This window comes from Agrilus planipennis, unplaced genomic scaffold, assembly GCF_000699045.2.
Source record: "Agrilus planipennis isolate EAB-ADULT unplaced genomic scaffold, Apla_2.0 scaffold2051, whole genome shotgun sequence".
NCBI classification, from domain to species: Eukaryota; Metazoa; Arthropoda; class Insecta; order Coleoptera; family Buprestidae; genus Agrilus; species Agrilus planipennis.
Window position 1 is genome coordinate 2,634 of NW_020440701.1, and position 1,382 is coordinate 4,015.

Consider the following 1,382-nt stretch of genomic DNA (forward strand, 5'->3'; position numbering starts at 1 on the left):
GAAAACTTGTTGCTTGTTTAATTTACAATTTAAAATAAAAATAAAAGTCATATTAAGGCACAAAAATGTACACTTGTCTAAAAAACGAAAACTACAAATTACTCTTAACAATTATTTGATTCTTTAGGACGGATTATTAGTAATAATTTCACAATGACAAGTCTCCAACATACAACTTTCTACAAAATTGAATATCATTCTTATATAAATAAAAAAAGATACAATGGACGGAAACAATACTGTTCAAACATATAAAGCATGCATACTTATGAAATAGTACAGTTCAGTATAAATAAAAATTATACAAGTAGAACAAATATTGCTTGAGATTCATTATTTTACACGCTTATTAAAATAAACTTAATTATTTTTTGTCATTAAAACTTTTCATTATAGTTAGTTTGAAAACTTTGGCCTATTAAGACTTCAAAAACAAAAACTTTAAGACGTCGTCACTCAAATTCGCGTAATATCAGAAGTAATACTGAAAATATTACCAAAAATAAATTACAGTGAATGCCATTTGTTCCAGCAAGCCGACATTTGAACATATTAAATCGGGTCTCATTATTGTCTACTAAATTAAGGAACTCGGCTTCCAGTAGTTGCCCATCATAGTATGTTATAAGATCTTCAAAAGGATATTCATAACCTTGTTTACACTCGCATTTATATCCTCCGCTTTCAAAACCACGACCCAAAATCGGTACGCACTAGAACCCCAATAACAACATATATAGGTAGAATACTCAATGCTATCAAAAAAATATTTATAATACTTTAAAACTTACCCAAGAATTTCGCTTATCGCACTTATGCGTGTCTTTGAACGCGTTAGGTACGTAATACTCATCTGGACATTGGTTAATATCCAGCTTTAACATGTCCATTGTTACGGCTACAACACCTCTAAAAAAATTTGTTACCAGTCAATATTTTAGAAATTAATTTCAAATAGGAATTTCGTTAAAAAAATGAAAATGAAACACTGAACCGGAAACCTAGAAAAATATTTAGATAATATTTCACAATATAATGGTAAATTGACCCAAGTTTAATAACTGTTTGGAAGAGGTTTTAATTAAGTACCTACAGCATGCCTAATCAATTGATTTCAATGATTTAACTCTACATTTTTAAAAGCACTGTTCTATACAAATGGGTAATATAATTAATCATAATTTAATCCATAAATTACAGTCTTTCAAATGGAGTTTTAATTGTTTCTAAAGGTTTCTTTAAAATTCTATTCAATAATTTCAAGTCATTACTGCGCGAATCACTGTACACGTATCGGTGAATTTTTACCTTCTGTGCTGCAATTCATGTTTATTACACCAGAATGCCAGCGTTACAAATTTTAATTACAAACATGCATACTA

At 28.7% G+C, this 1,382-nt stretch overlaps 1 protein-coding gene across 1 annotated transcript; it reads right to left on the reverse strand.

The window, feature by feature from the left end:
* Window positions 1-975, reverse strand: LOC108743868. The gene is made up of 2 exons (XM_018479465.2): window positions 792-975; window positions 1-713 (listed from the first exon to the last, which is right to left on the reverse strand). The coding sequence occupies exons 1-2, from the start codon at window positions 888-890 to the stop codon at window positions 453-455; spliced, it is 360 nt and encodes a 119-aa protein (XP_018334967.1). The 5' UTR covers window positions 891-975; the 3' UTR covers window positions 1-452.
* Between the last annotated feature and the right edge of the window lie 407 nt (window positions 976-1,382).

Bases quoted from the DNA above. Each gene is read 5' to 3' on its own strand.
- LOC108743868 (XM_018479465.2), bottom strand. From the start codon at position 890: ATGGACATGTTAAAGCTGGATATTAACCAATGTCCAGATGAGTATTAC. The intron at 714-791 runs GTAAGTTTTAAA...TTGGGGTTCTAG, and splicing joins GCGATAAGCGAAATTCTTGG to TGCGTACCGATTTTGGGTCG.